Source organism: Geotrypetes seraphini, chromosome 4 (genome assembly GCF_902459505.1).
Source record: "Geotrypetes seraphini chromosome 4, aGeoSer1.1, whole genome shotgun sequence".
Taxonomy (NCBI): domain Eukaryota; kingdom Metazoa; phylum Chordata; class Amphibia; order Gymnophiona; family Dermophiidae; genus Geotrypetes; species Geotrypetes seraphini.
In genome coordinates, this window is record NC_047087.1 from 276,201,284 (window position 1) to 276,223,324 (window position 22,041).

The following is a 22,041-nucleotide window of genomic DNA, read 5'->3' on the forward strand; positions in this document are numbered from 1 at the left end:
GGAGCAGGCATATCGCTAGGATGCCAGGAGCACATTTCCTTTTCACACTGAATTTCAATTATTGATGACACTTCCATGGAATAATTCAACGGGGCTGTCTAGAGAATGACACGGTAACAAAATTCGTCCCCGTCCCCGCGGATAACCGCAGGAAACCCTGCATGTCATTCTTTAGTATTTAATCTCAACTTCAGTCGTTCCACACCAGCTTTCTTCAATGCAAGGTTTGAGGGTCAGTGGCTGTGCCCATTCATACTCTGATTATTTCCTCTCTCCTTAAAGAATGACATGGAGATGGTTTCCTGCGATTATCCGCGGGGACGGGAACTGTGGTGAATTTGATCTGACATTCTCTACTCTGTATAGATATTTTTATTTCCATCTCATTTTGCATGGTCAGCTACTCTGTTAAAAAAAAAAGGGGGTTTTAAGCGGATCTGCAGTGTCTAAAGTGGATTTGAAGTTTGTGTCTAGTTATCTGCTGTAACATCCATAGAACTGAATAAAATAGGAATATGAAAAAAAAACAAACCAAAAAACAACACTGCCAATAAAGTTAAATTGTCAAAACCTTTTAAAACTAAGGATGGGCAATAGAGAATGACACGGTGACAAAATTCATCACCGTTCCCGTCCCCGCGGATAACCGCGGGAAACCATCTTCATCTCATTCCTTAAGGAGCGAGGGAAGAATCAGAGTATAATTGAGCACAACCACTGACCCTCAAGCTTTGCTTTGAAGAATGCTGGTGTAGAAGGACCGAGGTTGAAATAGACACTAGAAAATGACATGGGATTATTTCCCGCGGTTATCCGCGGGGACGGGAACGGTGATGAATTTTGTCACCGTGTCATTCTTTAATGGGCAATGATTAAAAAATTTCAATTATGGTTAATTGTGCGATTCCAAATTTTAATTGCACAAGTAATTGCTCTTAATCGTGGCATACAAAGACAAAACAGGACGTTATGTTGGGGAAGAGCAGGACATAGCAGGGGCAAGGCTTCTGAGCTAGTGGGAATTGCTGTCGCTGCCAGAGACCCTATGAAGAGCCAGTTTCTCTGGTTCTCCGACCATTGCTCTATGCATTAGAGCACTTACTCTTCCACTTCATGTTCAACATAAAAAACAAAAACATTTTGGCTGAAAGATAGGGCAACTATTATAATATAAATTGAATCCGTGCAGAAATGACCACATTTGCAATGTTACTGCATTTTAATCTTTAAAAAAAAATAATAATAATAATCACAAGGGTCGTATTCAAAAAATATAAGAAAACTAACCTAAAGAATCCCTAACCCTCAGAATGATTCAGGACTAGATTTTCATAAATAAATCAGCTTGAAAACTGAGATCAAAAACCAGGAAAGTGAATTCAAATGCTATTGTATGCACCCGTTAAAATATGCTGGAGCCTGAAATATTCTAAAGATGGTACACATTGAAAAAGCAATTCAAAGAGTAAACCTAGCTTGACAGATGTCTCTTCATTGCTGTATCAAATGATAGCCTATGTTTGAAAATAACAAGAGAAAATGATTTTTTTTGTGGCATGCATAGGGCTCTATTTATTAATGTGAATGTTAACACATTAATTCACGTGAAGCACAGAGCTAGTGAATAGATCCATAGATTATTATAGGGCTTGCTTTACTTCATATGAGTTATATTGATTAACCAGTTAATGCTCGTTAATAAAGAGAATTAAGTTTTATTTTTCCTATATGGACTACAGTATTAACATAGTAAGTGACAGGAGATAAAGACCTGAACAGTCCATCCAGTCTGCCCATTAGTTGTATACATTATAAATTCATGATTAAATTGTCTTTTTTCTTTGATATTTCTGAGCTATAGACCTTAAAGCCCTCCTGGTATTGTCCTAGGTTCCAACTGCTGGAGTTGCCGTTCAACCTCACTCCAGCCTATCCAACCATCCCATTATTTGCAGGACGCCTACCCATAAAGTCTGGCAGGAAAAATGACATTCTATTGTTAATGAAATTCACTGCATAGCCCTATTCCTCCAAAATTACATGGTGGAGAGGGGGGAGGGGACAGGCATGTTAGGTTATTCTTTGCAAAACTATTTCTTCTCTCTGATTTTGAAAGAACCCAGACTAGTTCAAGGCGGATTTTTTTAAAAACTCAAGTAAGCTTCATTGAGGCCAGTTTCAGTTCAATGAAATGAATAATGTTTAATATACTATACCTGTTAGAAAAACCATACTATGGGAGTCTTTTTACTAAAAATTAATGCAAGTTGTTTGCAGCAAGACCCAACGAGATAAAATGGGTTCTATGGCAGATAACATGCACTAAGTTTTAATAAAACACACCCCTAAACTTCTTATGCTCTGCTCTTTCCAGTATTGTGATAAATGCCTGAGTGAACAAGAATCTGAGTAGCATGCACTTGTTTTTATATACTCCAAGAATACATAGTAGTTATTTCCATACATGATCAGACATGGAAACACAAGGTAAAAGGAAGCCCCCACAGGTCTAAGCTTCAGCTGTAAGATGGCTTTCCTTCTTAATAGGGCAGGCTTGCCCATGTCAGAAAACAATATAATAAGTTGACTACAAAAAACAAGTGCTCCTTTCTTAAAGTATGCTTTTAGTACAATCATCTTCTGCTCCTCAGACTGAAAATTAACAATCAAATTAGCTCTCAGAAATCAAATCTAGTGAAGATTCTAAACATTTTAGAGGCTTCCAAATTCTATCAGGAGAAATAACCAAGCCTAAGACTCCTTCATTAACCATCCTAAAACCTCTTGGCAAATAATACATTTTCCCAATAAGCACTATAATAAATGTATTTAAAAAGATGTTTTGAAAGTCTCTGGGCCAAGATGACTTATGATTACAGAACACTAGCATTGTCGGAGGCAGACTGTTTTTAATTGGGAGATACGGGAGCTCCTGCATCGGGCTGCCATCCAGGACTGTGATGTCATCTCCTTTATTACGTGTGTACTTTCAATCTGAAATACATTCTTTTATCAAGTGCCATCAATTCCTGGAATTTTATAGAGCCAACAGAATTAGATAAAATGTATAAAGGGGAAAGAAAAAAACAAAACCCCTCACATATGGCAAAAGGACTCGGTCTTAAATGGTGAAAACAAAGTAAAGGGGATCTGATGTGATTATGCAGGCTGGCAAAATATCTGATCAATGTTCTCATCTAAATTCTTAATGCAACATTGCTAACAGCGAAGGGAAAAGTTAATGCATAAATCTAAATCTAATGCCGAGCCATGAAGTTATGCATATTAAGTGTCAGTTTCACTTGAATCCTACTACTTTATTGACACTGACAAAATGAATCACCATTGGTTGATTACTATGAGGTCTTTTCAGAAATGCACTGAATTATAAGCATCCTTTGAAAAAGAATTGTGATGCTGAATTTGTAACTCAGATTCTAATGAAATATTCACTCTTATACTCAAGTTCATTGTTTTGATTTTTTTTCCCTATACGACGGTGGTCATAAATTATAATATATTGCAGGAGAAAGCAATTTCACTCCTGGAGTGCTGCAAGAGCTTCAGGACATCCATAATTAACCTGCATACTAGAGCATGTTTTACTATTCAGCTGAATACGAATAATAAAGATTATTATTCAGGAGGGTCAAGATGGCGTTGAGGGTGGATGCCTGAGTGGGTCGCTCTTTCCAACCATTTCCTCTTGCACTGCTGCGTTCCCTTGGGTTATCATGGGGAAACGAAAAGGAACTCACCTTCAATTGCACTCACTCAGCTGCCCCTCACTATCTCTCTTCACTTATTTCCCCCTATGATCCCCTATGACTCCCCCTCCCCCCCCCTTGAGCTCCGTTCAGCTGGTAAGTCTCTCCTTTCTTTGCCCTTCTCTTCGGCTGCCAACTCCAGACTCTGTCCCTGCTGCCTTGCTGCGCCATATGCTTGGAACAAGTTACTCGAATCCCTATGGTGGGCTCCATCTCTGGCAGTGTTCAAGGACCAGTTAAAAAGCCCACCTGTTTGAGAATGCTTTCGACTCCTAACTCCTCTCACCTTGCGTTCTGCATTCCCAACCCTATATGTCATGTCTGTCTGTCCAAGTTAGATTGTAAGCTCTTCTGAGAAGGAACCGTCTATAAATGTCAAAATGTACAGCGCTGCATACGCCTTTCAGTGCTATATAAGTGATAAGTAGTAGTAGTAGAACTCCTCACTCCCACCTTCTGGTGTTGGTAGCTCCACAGCGGTTAGTTATTACCCATCCATTGGACTCGTCTCAGTGTACTTCAGGAGTGAAACAGAGTCCTGAGGAGAACCTTAGTATGGGCTGGGTCTCGTTGAGTTCCTCCTCAACCTGGAAGCATTACAGTGGAAGGAGCAACTAGAGAACTGTTACCCCGAAAGGGATTCATAGTGACCAGTCAAGGATGGACAGCTGCACAGGACTCATATGAAGAAAGTCCTTCCCAAAGTTCCCCCTCACCTCTCCTGCAGTGTAAAGCAATGTTCTTTGGTCGCTGGCTGGACAATCTTGAAATTTGTGTAGCTTAAAAAGCCAGCTTTGTGGCAAGCGATCACACTTATGGATTCCAACCTCAAAATGATTTTTTCAAGAGTTTAAAACTGATTGGGAGGGTCCATCTTTTCTAAGGTTGAGGAACTAAGACTTTTATTCTGACATATTAATGACCAGGTCTTTGGCTCTACTGTTCATATGTTTCCTGATACTGCTTATATGTGACAGAGGAGAAGGAAAGAATACTTGGCCTTTAGGCCAAGAGTCCTAGCTTTGGGTTGTACTATTAGTTTGAAGTTTTCTGTAAAATGTTTTTTTTTAAATCAGAATAAGAATTTTTTCATTTTTTGAGCCTAAGCAACTGCTTGAATTTTTTTTGTCGCAAAAGAAGGGTTGGTTGTTATAACTAATAATGAATAGCTTGCTACAATTTAGCACACACCAGCTGTAGGTAGAGAATGAGTTTTGCTACCACTCTAGCTTAAAATATTTCTTCTTTAAATTTGTTGCTTTTCTTTGGCCCCCTCTAATTATTAAGGACTAAATACTTGAGATTTTTCTTCTTTATGACATGCATTTTTGAATTTTCTTGATCAGTATCAAGTTATAAGTATTTTATTTATTTTAGTATTTTTATATGCCACTTATAGACTAACCCCCTCTTTTACTAAGGTGTGCTATGCTTTTTAGCGTGCGGTAAATATTAGCGCGCGCTAATCACGCACTAAACGTTAACGTGTACATGTTATCCTATGGATGCGTTAGCGCACGCATTGATTTATCGCATTGGTTTAACGCATGCTAAAACGCTTAGCGCACCTTAGTAAATCATGGCCTAAGTGGTTTTCAATCAGGTACTCAAAGTGTTTCTCCCTTACTTGATTGTTATATAAGTTGCATAAATAAATAAACAAAATATTATTCGGCCAATAATGAATACCAAATACGAATAATTGGCATTGAATTTTAAGATAATAATAAAGGGGTCAGATCAAAGGTCCATCAAGCCATGTATCCTGCTTCCTAGTATCCTGTATCCTAGTACTTAACTAGATCCTAAGTAGTAAAACATTTTATGCTGTTTATCCAGGAATATCCAGGATTTCCCCAAGCCATGACAATAATGACCTATGGACTTCTCTTTTTAAAGAAATTATCCTTTTTTAAACCCCGCTAGGCTAACTGATTTCACCATATTCCGGAGTTTAATTACACGTTGTGGGAAGAAAGATTTTCTCCGGTTTGTTTTAAATCTACATGTCCCCTAATCCTAATATTTATGGAAAGAGTGAACAAGCGTTTCACATCTACTCTTTCCACTCAGTATTTTATAGACCTCTATCATATCACCCGGGCCTCTCTTCTCCAAGCTGACGAGTCCTAGCTGCTTTAGCCTTTCCCTCATATGGAAGTCATCCCAAACCTTTTATCATTTTCGTTACCCTTCTCTGTACCTTTTCTAATTCTGCTATATCTTTTTTCAGATACAGTGACCAGAACTGCACACAATATTCAAGTTGCGACTGTACCATAGAGTGATACAAGGGCGGTATAACATTTTCATCGTTATTTTCCATTCCTTTCCTGATAATTCCTAACATTCTATTTGCTTTCTTATCTGCTGCTGAGGGTTTCAATGTATCCTCAATAATGATCAAGTGTTTATTTCAGTAGGATTTAGTACAGTACAGCCGTGGATTACTCGTTTTCAAATTTAAATCACTCTTTGACCAAAAACAAATAATGCATTCAGGGCCATATCAAATTGAATACGGTACAGCTCTAAGGCACATATTTGCACTTAATGGAGGTAGTATATGCAAATGCATCTCATGCAAGTTCATTAGTGATCTCTTGAAAATCTGAACAGTTTGTTGCACTCAAGGACTGGAGTTGCCTATCAGTGATATATAGCAACTCTATTGGCTGAAGAAAAGATTACAAAAATCTATTAACCTTTTCCTATCGTAATAAATTTTACGTTACTCTGGTTCCAATCGTAATTATTTTAGCAAAGTTTTGTATTATTCACCGTTATCATTTATGGCTATTGTAAACATAATGTAAATAAGTCATAAGTCTGTAAATTCAAATATTTTGTGTTCCTGGCTCTTTATTAGTCCATACAGACTGTTTATCCACTGTCTATGTCATTTTTGGAATGTCCCATCATCCGGGACACACGATAGGAAAAGATTAATGAATAATGGCATAGATAAACATATAAGTGCCACAAATATGTATTATTTTTATATGGTTATTATTATTTTGGCATAGCAGTTTTCTCTTGAGTTTTTAGCTAAAACATATCCAGCCTCTATTACCATATACAGTATACTCAAATATAAGCCAAGATTTTTGGGCCCCAAAAAAGGCCCAAAAATGGGGGTCTCGGCTTATATTCAGGCCATCGCCAAAGAGGCCAAAGAGTTCAACATGAATGAATTCATAGATTTCCCTCCCCCAACAATCACTGCTATGCAACGGTTCTTAGAACTAGGACCATTCACTTTAATGTTCAGGCATAGGTTCGTCAACAAAATGACTGGCCAAACCCAGCCTAGGACTGTTGCTGCACTAACTGGACTCAAGTTAGGAGATGATCTAAAATAAGCAAAAAATTCCCCATGTCGTTGAAAATAAAGGCCCCCCGATACCAGACCCAATTCTAATTCTGCTGAAAGTTCAAAAGAGCAGGAACATATTGCCCCCCTCCCCTTCAAAAAATGATCGATCGATTATAGCAGTGGGTGCAGGGGTTAGAGCTACAGCCTCAGCACCCTGAGGTTGTAGGTTCAAATCCTTCGCTGCTCCTTGTGACCCTGGGCAAGTCACTTAATCCCCTCATTGTCCCAGGTACACTAGAGTTTGAGCCCACCGGGACAGATAGGGAAATATGAAGAAGTACCTGAATGCAAATCACTTGGGATATAAGTGGTATATAAATAATAAAATAAATAAATAAATATTGTGTACTTGTATAAAATAAGTTACTACTAAAGCAAAACAGTTATTACAGACACTTTATTGCAAAAACTGCATTACAAAATAGCATAATTTACACATAATTTGCATGGCTGTTATACTATGAATGATTATTTGTACATTTTTCTCCACAAGAAGTTACTAACCCACGATGCTGAATTAACCACCACCCTCCCTCCCCGACCCTTCAAACACCATACCCATATTTTACTGAAGTTTAGTAACAGACTACAAAACTTTCAGAAAATAAATAAAAACCCTGCTATTCAAGAAATCCATCAAAACAAACTAACACCGCAGGAAGCACTTCAGTCCCCTGAAGTAACCCGTTCAACTCTGTAACTCTTCTGGAAATGCCCAGATAACCTCTTATGTAATCCGCCTTGAACCGCAAGGTAATGGCGGAATAAAAGTCACTAATGTAATGTAACTTCTACCCTTACTGTTAACTTACTCATCAGGGTTTCCATCTTAAGATTCACCTGCAAAGTGTTCAGACCCCCTTCAGAGCCCATAAAAAGAATCACAGTACCATAATATGTGACTAATGGAGGTGCTGTCAAAGCCTTCTCCAGCACATCCTAATCTGCCGTGCTACACACAGGAAAGACCATATAAGTCTGCTTAGTTTCTCACAGCCTCTCAAGGCATCAGCATGCACGTAGCCATTTAAGTTTTGGTTTTACACCATCCTCTTTCTAATTACACATCCTCTCCTGTTCATCCCAAGACTTTTTGAATTCCCACACCGCTTTTCTCTCCACCACCTCACTTGGGAAGACATTCCAGGCATTGACCACCCTCTCCATGAAGAAAGTATTTCATGACATTACCCAAGTCTACCACCCCACAAACTCTCAATTCATTTCCTTAATATACCGCAAATATAAAACCAGGGTTAAAATCTAAGCGGTCTATAGAGTTTTATATATAGATAGATAGATAGATAGATAGATAGATAGAGATATATAAATAAAAGGAGAGTGTGGGAGCAAACTAAGACCAATTACAAGGATAAGGTCAACAAACATCAGTAGGAACCCGAGGAGAGAATGAACTAGTTGGTTAATTTTTTACTGTTTCTTTGTTTCTGGAAAAGATGTCTGTGTATAATAATAAAGAAAAGCAACAAAACAAATCAGCTTATTTATATAATTTTTCAGAATTCAGAACTGACTCTCACTAGTTACAAGAGGAACTAGTACTTGCTGGAAACAAGATCTCACGATGTCAGCTCCTTGATGAACTAAACTAAGCTAAACCTTAGACTTATATACCCCATCTTCTCTATAACAGTAGAGCCGCACGGTTTACAAACTTAGAAAAGAGAACATGAACAATGTGGATTTGGAATAGTATGGAGAGGAGTGGAATTTACAACTTTGAAAATAGCCAAGTTTTTAGATGTTTTCGAAATAGTTGGAAAGAGGTCTTCTCAGTGAGTTTTCTATCATTTTTATTGGCCATATAATCTTCTATTGCCAACTAGTCTTTAAGCTCGTTACATTAACGGGTGCTAGAATATATGTTTGTCTGTCTTTCTTTATTTCTGTCTCTCTCTGCCGCTGTCTTTCTTTCTTTCTGTCTTTCCCCCTGCCCCTGTCTCTTTTTTCTTTCCTTTCTGTCTCCCTCCCTCCCACTATCTGTCTTTCTTTCTCTCCCCACTTCTTTCCAACGTCTGCTCTCCCTGTCCCTCAGACTTCCATTCAGCGTCTGTCCCTCCTCTCCCTCACACTTCCATTCAGAGTCTGTCTCCCTCTCTCACCCCTTTTATCTACTGTTCACCCTCTTGTTTTTCCCCTTCCATTCAATGCCCTCTGTTCTCTTTCCATCCAATGTCCGCCTTCTGTCTCTCTCTGTTCCATATGGCATCTCCTCCTTCCTTTCCCCCTTCCCCCCTCCTTTTCACTTGGTGTGGCATACCTTCCTCCTTCCCTGCATGCCCTGCCATGTCTTCTTCCATCTAAGCCATTCTCTCCCCCTCTGCTCCCTTTCCTCCTTGAACTTCATCGACCAGCAGCAGCATTCATAATTCATTGCTGTTGTCAGGCTTCAGGTCTTCCTCTCTGGCCGGTCCTGTCTTCATGAAAACAGGAAGTAGGCAGGACCCGCCAGAGAGTAAGGCCTGAAGTTGGCAACAGCAGCGAATTTTAAATGCTGCTGCTGCCCGAAGAAGCCAGGTCTTAACAACACAGCTCCCTCTGGCAGCCGCGAGTGCGAGGTAGGGATACCGCTGGACTACCATGTTTAAAAAAAAAAACCAAACACAAAACAACTTACCAACGATGGCGGCGGTTGGGGGGGGGGCAGTTTGAAAAGCCATTAGCCGTGAAATACGCCACCTGCATACTTCACGGCCGACGGCTTTTCCGGACTTTAAAAACTTAGCGATGGCGGCAGTGCCGCGGCTCCTCTGTCTAGTTTAAGTCCTAGGTAGGGTGAGAGGAGCCGACACGGAGAGCAGGAAGTCCAGCGCTAGCGGCAAGTGGTAGGTGCTGGAAACTTAAGTAAGGCTGGGGACTCGCGCATGCGCACTCCTGCTTGGCCGCGGACCTACAGAACATGGAACAGGGATTTCAGATCACGAAAGTTGGAGTGCGCATGCACGGCTAGCGTTTTATTATATAGGATCAGTGCTTCTAAAATATACATTTTTCTGAAGTAATACCGTATGCAGAATGCCAACTAATTAAGTTAACCTCTGAGATGAAAGAGCCATGTCCAATGAAATACAAAAGCTTGCAATGCACAACAAACACTTGGCAAAAACCCAACATGCAGAATCTTTAAAATGCTGACTCTAGAAAATGCAAAACATTGGAAGTGATAAATTTTATCCTAGAATCTCATTTATATTTCCACACAAAAGCCATCAAGTAGGTATTTGTTCTACACTAAATCTACGCCTGTATGAATGATGAGAGAAAAATATGCAACACTGTACTTGTCTGTTTTATCTGCAATTATGGAAATTTGAAAACAAACCTGCTGCACTTATGTTCATTTATAAAAGTTTCATTAAAAAAAAATAAGCAGGATAAGTCTGATGTCTTTTCTACATTTTAAACAGGCACTAATTTAAAAATTCTGCACCAACAGAATTTACTAAGGGACACTTTTACTAAATTGCATTAAGCGCTAAGGACCAAATTCGGTAATTGAAGATTAGGTTTTTACCTTTGATAATCTTCTTTCTGTTAGTCCCTGTAGGATTCCATACACTAGATCAGGGGTGCCCACACTTTTTGGCCTTGCGAGCTACTTTTAAAATGACCAAGTCAAAATGATCTACCAACAATAAAATAAAAAAAAAACACAAAGCACACTGTACACTGAGAAAATGTTAATTATCATTCCTATTCTGGGGTTTATTCAAAGAGGGCAAGTCAGATGACTCTATGCACTGTCACCTCAGTAACAACCATACAAAAATAGACAAATATATCCCCTTCCCTTTTTACTAAACCACAATAGCAGTTTTTAGCACAGGGAGCTGCGCTGAATGCCCAGCGCTGCTCTCAACGCTCATTGGCTCCCTGCGCTAAAAACCGCTATTGTGGTTTAGTGAAAGGGGGACCATAGTGCAAAATATAGACAGCAGATATAAATTCAGACACATTTTGATCACTAAATTGAAAATAAAATCATTTTTCCAACCTTTGTTGTCTGGTGATTTCATGAGTCTCTGGTTGCACTTTCTTCTTCTGACTGTGCATGAAATTCCCTTCTTTCAGCCTGTATGCTTCCTCTCTTCCAGACCTCATTCCCTCCCCCAATGTTTTCTTCCTCTCTCCCTGCCCTTTCTTTCTCCCTATCTCACTTTCTTTTTTTCTCTCTTCATGCCCCCTTTCTTTTTTTCTGTTTCCCTTCTTTCTCCCTGCCTGCCCCCTTTCTTTCTTTCTCCCTGCCCTCCACCAAGCCACTGCTACCACCATCGGGGAACAGGCCCCCAAGCCGCCGCCATCGGGCAACAGGCTCCAAAGCCGCCACCGCCCCAAGCTCTACCTGCTTCCCTGTGTCGTGCCAACCAGCATTCCTCTCCCCGACGTCAATTCTGCCGTCGGAGAGGAAGTTCCGGCCCAGCTAGTCGGCGATTGGCTGGCCCGAACTTCCTCTCCGACGGCAGAATTGACATCGGGGAGAGGAAGGCTGATTGGCCCGGTAGATCGCCAAGGCAAAGTGAGTCTATCACGGAGCCCGGGATGGGCTCCGCGATCGACTCACTTTGCCTTGGCGATCTACCGGTCAATCACATTCGACTATTGGGCACCCCTGCACTAGATGTTCGATTCCAACCCACAATAAGGGAGTTGCAGAAATCCAACACTTTTCTGAGAACATGCACCACTCCTTTAGGCTGAGAGCTAGAAAATATATCTAGTTAAGTCCCAAAGCCAAGTAACATACCTGTACAAATCCATGACAGGGGGTACGGGGGAAGATCCCCAGCAACACAAACAAGTCTTGAACTGGTCTGCTCTGCAAAACATGAGCAAGTAATCCACAGGAACAAAGGCATTCCAGAAAAACACTGAGGAACAATGTAGAACTAACCTGCTGTGTGCCACGAGCACCAACATGAAACAGCCTTCAGGTAAACAGACTCACAGAAGTGGAAACTGTCCACTCACAGAAGTGGAAACTTGCTGGAAAGTGTTCAAGCCTGTAAGAACAACTGAGGCAGAAAGAAGCAGGCTATTCCAACCACTGAGTGTACACAGAGGGCGGGTCGTAGGAAATCCTACAGGGACTAACAGAAAGAAGATTATTGAAGGTAAAAACCTAATCTTCCATTCTGTTTTGTCCCTTCCGGATTCCATACAATAGGTGATGTACCAAAGCAATGGTAGCATCTAGGGAGGGACAAAAACGTTTGCATCCCAAACCGAGATCCCAAAAGCGGCATCAGACCGAGCTGCCACATCCATTTGGTAAAACTGGGTAAAGGTAAGAAGAGAGGACCAAGTAACCGCCCTGCAAATTTCATTGGGATGAATTGCACAAGACTTTGCCAATGATGCAGCAACACTTCTAGTCGAATGGGCTTTAAGAGAAACTGGTGGCTGCTTGCTGCGTGCGATGAAAGTCATGGAAATAGCCATTCAAATCCATTGAGCGATCGAGGATGGATGCTGGCTGACTACGGCGAGCCACAGCAGTCAGGACAAAAAGGAGATCAGACAGCCTGAAATAATTAGTCCTCTCCAAATAGAGGAGCAAAACTTTTCTGACATCCACGTTGCGCATGATCCGATCCTTTCGCTCTGAGCCTGTGGAATGAAACGCAGGCATACAAACCTCCTGATTGACTGGAAGATGAAAATCACCTTCCGTAGAAAGGAAGGTACAGTACAGAGAACAACTCCTGTGTCCATAATACGGAGAAAGAGTTCCCTGCACAAAAAAGCCTGAAGCTCTAAATTATGCCATGGCGAGACAATGGTGACCAGAAAGACAGTCTTGATCGTCAGATCCAGAAGAGTAGCATGCAGTGGCTCGAATGGGTCTTCCCCAAGGCCCTGAAGAATAATGTTAAGTTTCTATGAAGGGAAGAGATGAAGCAAGGGAGGTCGCAAATGAAGTGCCCCTCTCATAAACTTGGACACATCTGGAAGAGCAAAAAGCAAACCAGCACCTCCGTGTGCTCTAAAGCACAAAGGCCTGCAACCAGAACTTTAAGGGAGGCCACCGCTGAACTTTTCTCTAGGCACGCCTGAAAAAAGCTAGTACCACTGAAATGGGAGCTCTCTCAGGCTCTATCTGGTCTGTAGAAGACCACTGCTGGAAAGCCTTCCAGGCTGTGGCATAAGAAGCCATAGTAGAGGGTTTTATCGAGTGCAAAAGAGTCAAAATAACTACATCTAAATAACCATGCTGCATCAAGGCTGAGCACTTAAGAGCCATGTTGTAAGACCAAAACACCATGGGTTCTCTATGGACACTGACCCCTGACAGAGAAGGTAGCGATGAAGAGGGAGCTGAAGTGTCCCGCCCCACTGAAGATGGCCGAGATCTACTTACCACCGGCGACGAGGCCAATCCGGAGCTACTAGAATCACAAGGTTGAGATGCGTCGCTATCTGGCAGATGACCTGACTGACTAGACACCATGGAGGGAACACATACAGGACATGGTTCTCCTCCTTCTTAAACGAAAGGTCTCAAAAAGTACTATTGGAACCCTTCTTATCGGAACCAAAACCTCTTGACTACGGAGTGCCCCAGGGTGCATTATTATCCCCACTCCTCTTCAACTTGTATGTCAAGCCAGTACTCGACATCGCAAAAAAATACCAAATCAAAATACACTCTTATGCAGACGACACTGAGATGCACAAATAAAAAAACTTCACTGCTGCTTAACAGAAATAAAAAACTGGATGACTGCAAATAAACTGAAACTCTGGATACATAAGGACACCTGCGCAACCCCTGCCCGTCTCTCTCCTGGGGAAATGACACTCTTATAGCTAAAGACAATGTCCACAGCTTAGCAGTGATTCTTGACTCAAACCTGTAGCTCTCAGACCATGTATCAAAATTAGTGTCATCTTCCTTCTATTACCTCTGCCTAAAGTGCATCCGTGCTTATTTCTCAGAAAGCCATTTTGCCCAGCTACTATACGTGTTTGTACTATCCCGCTTAGATTACTGCAACGCTCTACTAGTGGACTTACCTGCAAAAATACTCTCCGGCTCCAAGGTGTGCAAAACGCCGCTATCCGACTCCTAAAAAACTTGGGCTTCCGTGACCATGTCACCCCTGCACTAACATCCATGCACTGGCTTCCAATCCAAAAACAATGCGCCTTTAAAGCCTTGGTGTTAGCCTTTAAGACTTTCCACAAAATGGTGCCAAACTACATAGCATCTAAACTACAAATTTATGTCCCCAACCGATCACTGAGATCCCAAACAGAAAAACAGCTGGTCCTGGCCGCTCACTTATGTCTGAGACATCCCGAAGACGCTCATATTCTCACTACATATCCAGAATGTGGCACATCATCCCCCCCATCTATTAGATCACTAGACAGTCTTCAGAACTTCAGAAAAGCCGTGAAAACCTTCCTCTTTACAAACCCAGCACCTTGAAGACCCACGTCTACACCCTGACAGATGGATCTCAAAGACATGACCTAAAACTCCGAACGGAATCTCACAAATACTCGCATGCCACCGCAAATATAACCTGAATTACTACTACATTCTCCGACAACAAACATGCACCCACTTACTAACCTCCAAGTGATATCTACACTGAATGTGCTGAAATTAAATCCACCCTATGCCCACTAAGTCAGTATTTTATGTCTGCATGTTATGTCTATACTATAATCTAACCCCTTTGTCTATACTGTAAATGCTGTAGAATCTGTATTTCTCACCTAAGTATGTCCTAACCGTACTATGAATGTACTCTTGTAACCCGTTCTGGGCTCCTTTGGGAGGACGGGCTAAATAAATGAATGAATAAATAAATAATAGGAGCTCGTTAGCCGGCCAGGGCTGAACCAAGGCTTCCATGCTGAGTTTGCTGATTGAAAAGTGCCTGGCCTTCGAGTTCACTGCTTAAGTCATCAAGTCCACCTGGGGCTGACCCTAGCACCGTACGATCAGACAGAATTCTCATTTGTCCTAATTGCAAAGTTCAGTCCATACTCAGTCTCTGCCCATGCCCCAAACAAGTCACTGATGTATCTCACACTAAGGGCTCCGATAGCGTTTTTAGCGCGCGCTGAATTGCTGCGTGTGCTACGGTGTCAGGTCAAAAGCGCGCCGGGACAAAGGCGCGCCCAGACAATTGAGCGCAGCGCGGAGGCGCACGCCGCTCAAAATTACTATTTTTAGGGCTCCGACGGGGGTGTGTGTGGGGGGGAACCTCCCCACTTTACTTAATAGACATCGCGCCGCATTGTGGGGGCATTGTGGGGGGTTTGGGGGGTTGTAACCCCCATATTTTACTGAAAACTTCACTTTTTCCCTGTTTTTAGGGAAAAGTTAAGTTTACAGTAAAATGTGGAGGGTTACAACCCCCCAAAACCCCCATAACGCCGGCGCGATGTCTATTAAGTAAAGTGGGGGGGGTTCCCCAACAAAAACCCCTGTCGGAGCCCCTAAAAACTGTAATTTTCTTCGGCGCGCGCCTCTGTCTTGCGCTCAGTTGTCGGCGCTCGCCTTTGTCTTTCGCGCCGTTGTCTATGAACCGTGTGCTACACCCGCGCTACACGGCTAGAACTAACGCCAGCTCAATGCTGGCGTTAGCGTCTAGCACGGGCGCCAAAACCGCTATCGCAGCTTAGTAAAAGGAGCCCTAAGTGTTTTTACCATTCTAGGTGTTATTAGCATATTATTCATCTTCATAACATCAGCATTAGTGCAGTGATGTATTAACAGCTTGTGCTGTACTTTAGTAAAAGGGCCTCAGTGCTTTATTATTTACAGACTCACCTGAAAAACAAGCAAAATCACACTCAATTTCCGTGGCATAAAAATCATAGAATGGCTGAACACACAAAAGGATGTGAAAAGCTATTAACTGTTTTTATTCTATACCTGGGATTCGAAATCATATTACTCAGTGAGATGCCAGCAACAGAGAGAAAGGTTTGACTTTCCATGTTTACATTAACGGGCACTTACAATGAGCTCAGAGTCACGTCCCATGGAAATGACTGTTCTGTTTACCGTCCTTAGCAGCTTCTCCATGATTATTTGGACATGACGCTGTGTTGGTCCCTAAGGAGAGAGAGAGAGAGAGCAAAACTAAGTTGGAGGAATCCTACCTCTTCAATAAAACCCCAAGCCTTGATTTTTGTGTCATGAATCCAATTTATCCTGTAATAATTAAATCAATTATCAATCTTCCTCAGTGCCTCTTAAAAAGATGAAAAACGATCCTGGTCAAAGAATACATGGACAAAAGCACAGACTCTTTAATTAATTACACCCACTAACAAAGCTGCCACTATATGTATAATTGCATTAATTGAAATAATTTCGTAGGGGAAAAAATTATTTAGACTGTACAGTATGTGTGAAGAACAATTTGCTGAGCTTTTTCATCTCCCAAGGAGGAGCTGCTCACCCATTTAATCCCTCTGCTTCTGTAGGAAGTGCAAACTGCTGTGCTTGATAAAAGAATATCACAGAAAGAGAAACGCTCCATTGCTTCAAAGTTAAATCTCAAAATATTTGAGCTCTGTTTCAAGCTGGATTACTAAAACCGATGAGACGATATATTCATTTCCCAAAGTAAGCATGTTTAAATTGAGTTAAGAATTTTCAGCAGCCCATTGGCGTCTGATCACCACCACGTGGCATATAACGAACAGATTCGTGAGCAATGCTTAGACAACTAAACTGGTTAAATGCAAAGTCCAAGTCAGAAAAAGATCAGGCAAACATTAAAGGAAGAATACCGTATTTTCTCGCATATAACGCGCGCGTTATACGTGGTTTTTACATACCGTGCATACCCTTGCGCATTATACGCGTGAGCGCGTTGTACAAAATTTTTTTTACATAGTTTCCCCCTCCCCCGACGCCCGATTCATCACCCGGAAGGAGCGCTCGCACTCCCACCCCGAAGGAGCGCTCGCACTACCACCCCGAAGGACCGCTCGCACCCCCACAGCCTCCCCCCCCCTCCCCCATGGAGAAGCTGTCTACCTTGTTTCCGGATGCCAGCCCAGCTGCTTCCTCTGCCGGCGGTCCTGCCTCTTCTCAGGGCCCTGTGCTGCGCTGCTTCCTCTTCAGGCGGTCCCGCCCTTTCTCTGACGTCAGAGGCTGTCGGGGGAGGATGTGAGGGTGCGAGCAGTCCTTCGGGGTGGGGGTGCGGGTGCGTGCAAGCGGTCCTTCGGGGTGGGGGTGCAAGCGGTCCTGCGGGGGGGGGGGTGAATCGGACGTCGGGGGGGGCATCAGGCTTTCAGGGTAGGGACAGGACTTCAAGGGGGAAAGGAGAGTCGGGGCGGGCGAAAAGAGAGTCGGGGTCTCCAGAGGAGAGTCGGGGCGGGAGAAAGGAGAGTCGGGCAGCATGCGCGGTATACGGGTGTGTGCGGTATATAAAAATTTCTGTACATAAATTTGTGTTTTTCACGCGCTATACCCGTGTGCGCGTTTTACACGGGTGCGCGTTATCTACGTGAAAATACGGTACTCCTTAAGCATACCAATATGCCGGCCTAAACAAGCAATTTTTAAACAGAGAACAATATTTATTCCATGGATAAAGCAGAGCAATAAGCATCTGCCTCAGTTGACTAAGCACAGAAGCAAACTTGATAGTTAACTAGACATGAGAGCAGTTCATTGGAACTATACTCCTGGCCAATTTCTATGATTATTAATCTAATCTATTCTTCAGGGTTGCTCTATGCCTATCTAGGTTCAAGGTGACTTACAAATCAAGAATTTTATATTTCATTGTATTAACTCCTAAACGTAATGTAAAGTAAGCAGTATACTACGAGGTAGGTTCCAGAGATAGGAGATGTAGCAATCATTTAATAGAGGGGAACATTGAACTGTCATTAGAATTGCAGTACAGCAATTTGAAGTACAGTACAGTTGAGTTACGGACAAGTAAATTAAGAACATAAGAATAGCCTTACTGGATCAGACCAATGGTCCATCACGCCCAGTAGTCTGTTCTCACGGTGGCCAATCCAGGTCACTAGTACCTGGCCAAACCCAAAGAGTATTCCATGCTACTGATCCAGGGCAAGCAGTGGCTTCCCCCATGTCTTTCTCAATGACAGAGTTTGGGGAGGGAGCACTTGTGGTTTCTGGACGGGAGAAATGGTCGCTGAGGAATAGCTATTGTTAGACATTTGTAATTTTTCTCTAAAATCCAGCATAGTACCAGAACACTGGAGGGTGACCAACGTGACACCAAACTTTTTAAAGGGTTCCAGAGGTGATCAGGGAAATTATAGACTGGTGAGTCTGATGTCGGTGATGTGCAAAATGGTAGAGACTATTATAAAGGACAAAATGGCAGAACATATACATAAGCATGGGTTAACGAGAGAAAGCCAACATGGATTTAGTTAAGGGAAATCTTACCTCACCAATCTACTGCATTTCTATGAAGGGGTGAATGAACATGTGGATAAAGGTGAGCCAGTTGATATTATGTTTATGGATTTTCAAAAGGCATTTGACAAAGTACCTCATGAAAGACTTCTAATGAAATTAAAGAGTCATGGGATATTTATTTATTTAAGTTATTTATACACCGCCTAGCAAAGTTATCTAAGCGGTTTACAATTAGGTACTCAAGCATTTTCCCTATCTGTTCTGGAGGGCTCTTAATCTATCTAACATGCCTGGGGCAATAGAGGATTGAGTGACTTGCCCATGGTCACAAGGAGAGGCATGAGATTTGAACCCACAACCTCAGGCAAATCTAGATGCCTAACTGTTAAATTTAGGTATCTAGAATTGTAGATTTTTCTTTTTTGGCAGTAAGGTACATTAAAATAATAATTTGAATCTTTAAAACTTGAATAGCACCTATATTGCAACTGCAATCTTTACAGTTCTCTCATCTAAAAACTAGCTTTGATACAAGGTTTATATGTGCGTTTTAATAAACAAATGCCCTACTGGTTTGTTAGCAGACGCCCCAGATCACATTATATCCTGGCTGACCAAACATGGTCAAATGGGTCATATTGCCCTCATCCCTATTCCCAACACCAGGGGTCGGCACTGTGAGCCACATGTGGCTGTGGCTCTCCAGGCCTCGACCCTGGTGGCCAAGTGGGATGCAGAACCAGGAAATAAACAGTCAGAGGTAGCACACATATAGGTATAATTTAACACAAATGATTTGCTTAGACAAACAGAACAAACCAAAATGCTGGCCAGTGCAGGTTTCTACCTTATACTTTACAAGGCTATAATTTGTGAAAGCTTGTGTTAAAAGCCAGGTTTTCACAACTCACTTAAATTTTTTATAAGAGCTCTCAAGGTGTAAGTCAACCAGAAGAGAATTCCACAGTGAAGAGGCCAAACAGCAAAAACACAGAATCGCATGAGCAGTGAGGATTATACAGGATAAGAAAAAATAATAAGAAAAAGATAAAAAGGTTAATCATTATAGTAAGCAGTATGGGACCAATTTAGGATAGAGCTAGTTACGATTATATTTATAGACCAGATTTTGAAAACACTTGGAAAGGTCTAAGAAGTGAACAAAGCTCAATAGATTCAGTCAATCAGAATCATGAAAAGGGAACTTCAGCTCATCCTGTTCATATTCCAAGAAGGATCCACTGTACCTCCATTTCTTGCCCATGTTCTTCCCACACTTAAAAAAAAAAAAAAAAAAAAAGTCTAAACCTGCTTCAAAACTTCTCCAGTACTGATCACTCTCAAACTTTTTCCTACATCTAATCTAAAGGCCTCCTGCCACCAGTACAAAATACCTCATAGCAAATCATTTAGGCTATCAAATTGCAAAAGTATGGAACTCACTTCCCATCAAAATTCACACAACTACTGTATATACGCTGTTTTGCAAAGTTCTGAAAACATGGCTTTTCATGAGATCCCTGTTAGGAGACTCAGACTCTGAAATAAACACTCACTCTATAGAATAATAATGCTAGTAATAGCTTGCAGATCCAGATGGCTTATCCTACACTGCATGTATAGATTATATCAGGGCTGTGGAGTCGGAGTCGAGGAGTCGGAGTCGGAGGAAATTTCGGGTACCTGGAGTTGGAGTCGGAGTCAGAAGTACAAAAAACTGAGGAGTCGGAGTCGGAACATTTATCTACCGACTCCATTTTTGAACTTGGCATACCAATCACGAGCGATTCTTTCAGCTATAGCACTCATGTTGCGAGCAGCTTCTGCGGCCTTAGAACCTTGATTAAAAGCAAAAAGAAGGTGGTGTCGAAAATGCTCATTTCTCTCAACTTGACATTCCATTTTAACGATCTGAAAATTAACTAGTGCTGTGGAGTCGGAGTCGAGGAGTCAGAGTCGGAGGAAATTTCGGGTACCTGGAGTCGGAGTCAGAGTCTGAAGTACAAAAAACTGAGGAGTCGGAGTCGGAACATTTATCTACCGACTCCACAGCCCTGGATTATATAACTACAGAACATGCAGGATTCTATGATTAATATCTATGTAGCAATGCGCTGCTTGTAGCCCACCTAGAACTCTGTTTTGCGACGATTCGGCAGGATATAAAGCTGCATCTAAAATAACATTTTAGCCCATTATTTCTTGTCCTTTAGTTGATAGAAAAATGTTTGAAAACTAAGTGAGCAAGAGGTTTAAAGAGTACATAAATCTGCATGAGCAAAATTTACATTTATGATTATAGCTGTTCGCTTTTAATAAAAAAACAACAACAACAGAGTGCTTTAAAAGCAAGCATGATTTTAGCTTAATTATCAGAGCTACAGATTCATGTATCTTTAATCATAATTTCTAGACTGCCTGTAACTGCCGTGCAGAACAAAGCAGTTTACAATACAGATACTAGAAGTAATTCCATAATGAAGACCGAAAAGCAGCCATAGAAAAGCCATCCAAGCCAATCTGGTTTTCAGGGTATCTTCAATCAATATGCATGAAGTATTAGCATACAAGGGGAGGTGGCGCATGAATATTTCTCTCATGCGTATGAATTGAAGAACAGGACCATCGTGAGGACAGAGAGGCCTGCCGATTGTGTTTAAGAAACTGTGATTTTCATGTGCAACTCTCAGGGCTCCTTTTACTAAGGTGCGCTAGCGTTTTTAGCGCACACACAAAATTACCGCACGCTAAACCGTGCGGTACGCTTCTAGAATAACGCCAGCTCAATGCTGGCGTTAAGGTCTAGCGGAAATTTAGCGCGCGCTATTCCGCGTGTTAAGGCCCTAACGCACCTTTGTAAAATGAGCTCTCAGTTTGAAGCCTCTCTGACTAGATGATCTTGGACTAATGAACTCATGAACTAACCAAGGTCCAGTTTTGGATAAAAGTAATCACAATGACTGTAGTATGTGTGTGAAAGTTAAGAAGTGAGTGTGAGTGATGGGGATTAGGTTCACTGACTAAATTATTCTGATATTTATTAATAAATTAAGTATTGGCAAGTTGTAAAAGTACTGTAATGAAATGAACTGTGGGAGATAAGATTAAAATTGAATTGATTCATATAATACTTGTTTGTATTAAATATTTAATAGCTGGTTTTAAGAATTTGAGTTATCCAATAGGTAGCTCTCCCAGAGGAGATAGTTGCGGAATCCACCGTTCTAGGATTTAAGGGTAAGTTAGATGTACATCTCCTTATGAGTGGCATAAGGTGACATAGGGTAAACTAGATGCACTTCTCCTTATGAGAAGCTTAGAGTGATATGGGGACTAAAACTATGCCAGGGTACACCTGGCGGGGCCTCCGCGTGTGCGGATCGCCGGACTTGATGGACCTAGGGTCTGATCCGGAGATGGCACTTCTTATGTTCTTATGTTCTAAAAAACCCAAGCTTAGGCTTTATGCATATTCACTGTGGATATCCTGAAAACCAGAC

At 41.7% G+C, this 22,041-nt stretch overlaps 1 protein-coding gene across 2 annotated transcripts in view; it reads right to left on the reverse strand.

Moving 5' to 3' along the window:
* Positions 1 to 22,041, reverse strand: part of DOCK1 (dedicator of cytokinesis 1) — a 926,077-nt gene that overhangs the window by 551,553 nt on the left and 352,483 nt on the right. For both annotated transcript variants that reach the window (XM_033940914.1, XM_033940915.1), the window contains exon 27: positions 16,145 to 16,240. In XM_033940914.1, coding sequence (XP_033796805.1) covers positions 16,145 to 16,240 — 96 coding nt within the window. The remainder of the gene's footprint in view (positions 1 to 16,144; positions 16,241 to 22,041) is intronic.